Consider the following 5,751-nt stretch of genomic DNA (forward strand, 5'->3'; position numbering starts at 1 on the left):
CTCTCTCTCTCTCTCTCTCTCTCTCTCTCTCTCTCTCTCTCTCTCTCGTTGCTTTCGCTCTCAAACAATTTGGAGCCGTAAGCTGTGTGTTACAAAAGACGTTCGATACGAAGTGAGAGTCTGGGCGTGAGTGTGAGTGTGTCTTGTGTACAATGGCAAACTTTGCCGTTTCAAAAATTTCCAAGTTTTTCCAATCGAAAAAGCTGTGCTGCGTACGTGATTTGAATTCAATTTATGCACTGGAGACACAAAACTTGCTCGCATTTCGTCTCTTTCGCTCGCTTTCTCTCGCTCACTCTCCATTTTTCGGTCGTTGTGCTCTGATTCCGAATTAATATGCACTGCATCAGGAACTGGCTAACAATTTGTCCAACAGAAAAAAGCGCATACACACAGCGAATAAAAGAAAATTGACGACAAAAATGCAGCCCATTTAAATTTTTATTCTGGTTGCGAGGCGCCGCACAGAATTCAGAAACAACGACCAGCACACACAAAAAGGAAGCGAATGATAGAAGAATACGGCTATTTTGAGCCATGCTCATTCCTTCCTGAAATTAAATGCGCTTATTTACATTATGTGGAAATTTATGGGCATTTCTTCCTCAAAAAGTAGCAACTTTACGAACCCTCATCCCATCGCCGCCTTTTGCCTCTCTCTCTCTCTCTCACTCTCACTCTAACAAAATCACAAAACTTGATCAGATCTTTTTGAATAAATAAATATTTATATTTACTGGAAATCCGACAACCGAATTTGAAGCATAGAGCTTTCGACGGTTGATTGTAAGAGCGAGAGAAAGTTGAAGAGCAAGGGGAATGAGAGGAAAAGAGAGAAAAGCGAAAGAGCAAAAGTGGGAAGAAGCAGCAGTAATGAAAACGAAAACAAGAAAAAGAGAAAGAGAAAGGAAAAGGACTGTTTGCATAATGACTTAAAAAGTGGATAATTTTGTGTTGAGCTTCGCAACAAAGCACCTTTTGTTCGTATGGGATTAAAGCATTTAAAATATTTGGCTGGCATTTGTCGATCGAATTGGTAAATTGTCTGAAAAAAGGTGTAATTTGGTTTGGGTCGATAATAGCAAATATATATTCGAAATTTTGGGAAATGAATATTGGATAAGTCAATATTGACGTTTGTCGATTGATGGATTATTTACATAATAATTTCACGTAGTGATTTCGCCACCATTCATTCGATATTCAAACATTTCGGCATTATGTATATATCAAACATTTTGTGTAAAAAATAATGTCATGACTTTTGGGCCTCTCAACGACGATAGCAACGGCAGCCAGCAAGCCAGCCACTCCCGACAGGCACCAATGCAAAAATAAACATAAATGAAAATCCATCATGGAAATTGTTTCCGTCGAAAAAGTTTGGCATTCATATTAAGAATGGAATAAACTTTGCAAAAATCAGCGAGCTGCAGTGTAAAAACTACAGCGGAAGGAATTCATTGCCGGCAAAATTCTGAAATGCAATTACAATTGTTTGCTGGTAGTTACTTTTTTTTCTTGTTTAAAATTGTTCAAGTGTGTACGTTGCGCGCTGGCTCAATAGAATTTGGTGTACATTGTACAACTGAATCCATTTCATAATTAATAAGAATAAAAAGCAGATGCTGTGCAACAAAAATGAGCGAGAGAAAGAGAATCGGCTTTGTTTCAGCGAAAAATATACAAAACGAGCAATACGAATTGTTTGAACACAACATAGCATCGTTTTATCAGGCAACAAATACACACCGGCACACGACGACTGAGAATAAACAGCGCACAACTTTTATGTGAGAAAATTTATTTCGAATTTAAGTTTCATTGTTACAATGTGTGTGTTTTTGCTTGAAGAACCGCCACCAAAGAAAAAAAAAACAATGCCACTAACCAAATTTCTTGCACAACGCAATTTCTACCGTTCATTTCATTAAACTGGCGTTTCACCCAAATGAATTCCAATTAAAATTTAATTTACTGAATTTAAAAAAAAAAGCCAGCGAAACAAGACACGCTGACGACAACGACGATGATGACAATAAAAAGGACAAGCGTGTGTTCATTTTGCCAGTTCTTCGGCTTGTTAAAAGCATCGGCATTAATTTAATTCAATTCCGGAAAATGGATTCCCATTTTCTATGCCATTTCAAGTGGTTGTCACTAAATTTTTGCGACTTCACTTTTCACTTCTGTTAATCTTCTATTTGCTCCTGTTACGGAATGATGTTGGTCTTGATTCTTGGTTGCGGTTTCTTGGTTTTTACCTTTCAATCGACTAAATTGAACAACTTTTCGGGATTGAGTCATCGTGAAAAATGTATGGTTTTGCATTCTCATCATCCATCTTTTCTTGCCCAGAATTCGACCCAAAACGTCAATTTCAGCCAAGAGACGGTTAACATTTGACTCTGAACCAGATAACATGTTTCAGTTTGAATTAAAATACACCGGTTCGGTGTTTTTTATTCAGTGATCGAAAAAGCGGCGCAAAATAAAATCCGGATCTGCTGTTGAAATCACGGCGATATTTTTGCAACCATCCAAGTATTGAATGTAATCACTAGTATCGCCCACAAAATTGCGCACTTTCTAAAATTTTGATGAGAATGAAACCCCGAACAGAAAGGAGAGTGACGAGAAGAAAAAAAATGAACACAGAGAGAAAGAGTATTTCAACACTTTACGCAATTTAAATACAAAGAGTCTAGACTGTTTATTCGATGTTTTGATTATGAATCAGCATAAATGATGAAAAATAAGACACAATCGAGTCGCCGTGTGGCAAAATAAACAGACAAAAGGGTTGCTCTGGTCGGTTGCGTGGTTGGTCGGTCAAAAGACGTGCACGTCAACAGCAACCGCTGCTGTTATTTGGCTTCATTTTGTTCGGCGAGTTTATGAAAAATTCATGATATCAACACCAATTTATTAGAGTGAGAGAACAAAATCAGTATCAGTCAAAGCCACAAGCAATTACGAACTTTAAATCGCTTTCATATTTTCTCAATCGAGACAAATGTTACGCTGAATTGGTCGACGGCATTTTCCATTTTGGAAACCGTCTGTTTTGCTCCGCACATAATGAATCGCATGGTGTGTTTTTTCTCTATCTTAGATGATTTCTGATTTGTTGGTTACTTGCATAGATTATCATTTCTATACACACATATATCGTATGCTGTATCACATTGCCAATCTTATCCATTCTTTGCAGATATGACCAAAGCATCAGCTAACGGTACTAACATTCCCGAGCATATTATGTCGCTGCACCCGTATTTTGGCTTTGACGTACAGCGCAATGTCACCGCTCGTGTGGGGTCCACAGCGTTTTTGCAATGCAAAGTTGAACAACTGGGCGACAAATCGGTAAGTTCTCTCCTTTTCATTTTTTTTGCTCTGCTTCTGTTGATTTTCTTGTTTCAGACAGCTTTCAGACTGTTACTCGTTCTTGTTTTTTTCTTTTCGGGCGGTGTGTTATTTGGTTATTTTCTTGAATATTACATTTCAATTTGTGTGAGCGCGTGCAGCCAACCTGTCATATTTACATCTACTTTCGAAATGATTCGGAGACATTTTGATAAAACAACGATAACGCCAACGAATAAAAAAATGGTGTAATTTATTTCCCATTTCACCAGCGCATTTTTAAATGTTCAAATGCATTCAAAGTTGATGAAAAATGTGAAATGCCACACTTTTTTTTCAATTCAAATGCATGATTGGGCAATATTTCCTAGCTCGAATCGCTCTATGAATTCCATTATTACTTCAAACAGTTGAGAACATAGGCCACTGCTTTTTTCTTGATGCTCGAAAATTCATCATTCTGAGAAGAAAAGGAGAAAAAAAAACAAGGTGAAATGAAACATTTGAAGCTGCGTAGTACGTCAGAGACTGCACTGTGAATGATATGCTTTTTGTGCAGCTTTTTTTGGCTTCTTCTCAACACAAGTCCTAGACAAGTATTAAACGACAACTTATTTATCAAAAGTTTGACAATGTCTTGTTTGTGTTTGTGTTTTGAATGGAAAAATAACAAAAATCCAGTCTAGCCACTCGAACAATGTAGAGCGCTTTAATTATATATAAGGGAATACAAAAGCAATTAAATGAAGATTGGGAGAGAAAATTCCCATTTAATACGTTTTGTGAAAATAACACTCAAATTAGTTCGACTTATGTGAACAAATGTGCAGCGACAAAAGGAGCTTATGCTCCATTGCTCGGTTTTGTATAATTTTATCATTGTTTTGAAGTTTTTCGGTCGAGAACCAACAACATCTGCATCGAGTTTAACGAATATACGAGAGAAATGAGAGACGAAATTTGAGTGCAAAAAAAAAACAAAACAAAACAGAAAATTTGACTACGAAAAATGAAAGAACACATTTGAGCACACAAAATGACTGGCAAATTGGCACAACATTGCAACAAAGAGTCGCACAAGTCAAAAAAAAATTTGGCATGGAGATTTTCATTTTACAATGATTTCATAAATAAACAAAACGAGACTTTTAATAATAAGCTGTATTGAATTGAAAATAGCTAGGAGAAGTGTTGCAAGCAAAATCGATCTGACGTTTTCAATGATTGCTTTCGATGCTTTGGGAAAGCGCTTTTACCGATTCTCAAGGGGATAAATATCTGTTTGTGTCATAACCCCAAGAGTCTTTTAAATATAGATTCAACATATATAGCATGTTATGAGAGAGAGAGAGAGAGAGAGAGAGAGAGAGGGAGAGATGTGAAATCGCTTTTGTGTGCTCCAGCAATCTTTAACAAACAATAACAAAACAAACGTAGCAACGATTCTTCGTACGCCCGTTCGCTCTTTCTCTCGCGCCTGTTCATTCACTTGCTCTGAAATCGACTGCATATTTAAATAGGAAAAAGGATTTTGAAATATTTACGATTTGCCCCGGAACTTCTTTCGTCTTATAAGTTCAATATGGCATTTGTGCGCGCGGCTTTGGCGGCATCCGGCAATCGATCGAACAAGAAATGAAGACGAAGTTCAAGCTTACTATTGAGAGGATTGCGCTTAAGTCGTGCAAGTTGATTGTATGCATAACTCGGTTCTTCTCTCTCTTATTCGCTCATTCGCTCGCTCGCTAACTGATTCCATTTTATGGGTATGCCGCTTTCCATCGACCGGTAAGCAAGTCAAACCATTAGCGATCCATCGTTCCACTCAGTAATCCCCAAAAGGTTTTATCGATGTGCAACATAAGTTCACTTCCGTCGAAATATACATATATATAAATATGTATATATCGATTCCAAGCACGGTATTTTTCTCTCGATCTCTCACATTTTATGTACCTCTATTGCTCCATTACAACGCGCCGATCCTGTGCTCGTGCTTAATATAGCTTATTTATGCAGAACAGCCTAATTGATTTATTGGATGGCCATGTTTCTATTTTTTCTTCATTCCCACCTTCATGCGGTTGTAGACTGCATTGACTCTGTGCTGTGTTCAGTCGGCGACAGAAGCAGAACTCCGTTGAAATTGATAAAAATGCATCATGATTGACACTATTATCTCTGGCTTTTTGCGTTTCATTGATGTCATTTTCACCGGTGTCACTTTTGCGCTCGCGCTTCGCAAATGTCTTGGAATTCATTGTAATTTGCGATGATTCGCAGTACGTGATGACGATGTAGCTAATTGTTATGAGTTTTTAACTTTGATAATCTGGTGTGTGTGTGTGTGTGTGTGTGTGTGTGTGTGTGTGTGTGTGTGTG

The 5,751-nt window shown here is 37.6% G+C and overlaps 1 protein-coding gene across 2 annotated transcripts in view; it reads left to right on the forward strand.

Moving 5' to 3' along the window:
* The window catches only part of LOC129566829 (zwei Ig domain protein zig-8-like), a 23,593-nt gene that overhangs the window by 5,942 nt on the left and 11,900 nt on the right, over positions 1–5,751 (forward strand). For both annotated transcript variants that reach the window (XM_055443094.1, XM_055443095.1), the window contains exon 3: positions 3,215–3,369. In XM_055443094.1, coding sequence (XP_055299069.1) covers positions 3,215–3,369 — 155 coding nt within the window. The remainder of the gene's footprint in view (positions 1–3,214; positions 3,370–5,751) is intronic.

Source organism: Sitodiplosis mosellana, unplaced genomic scaffold (genome assembly GCF_009176505.1).
Source record: "Sitodiplosis mosellana isolate CC-2019 unplaced genomic scaffold, AAFC_SMos_1.0 Smas_scaffold_5, whole genome shotgun sequence".
Lineage (NCBI taxonomy): Eukaryota > Metazoa > Arthropoda > Insecta > Diptera > Cecidomyiidae > Sitodiplosis > Sitodiplosis mosellana.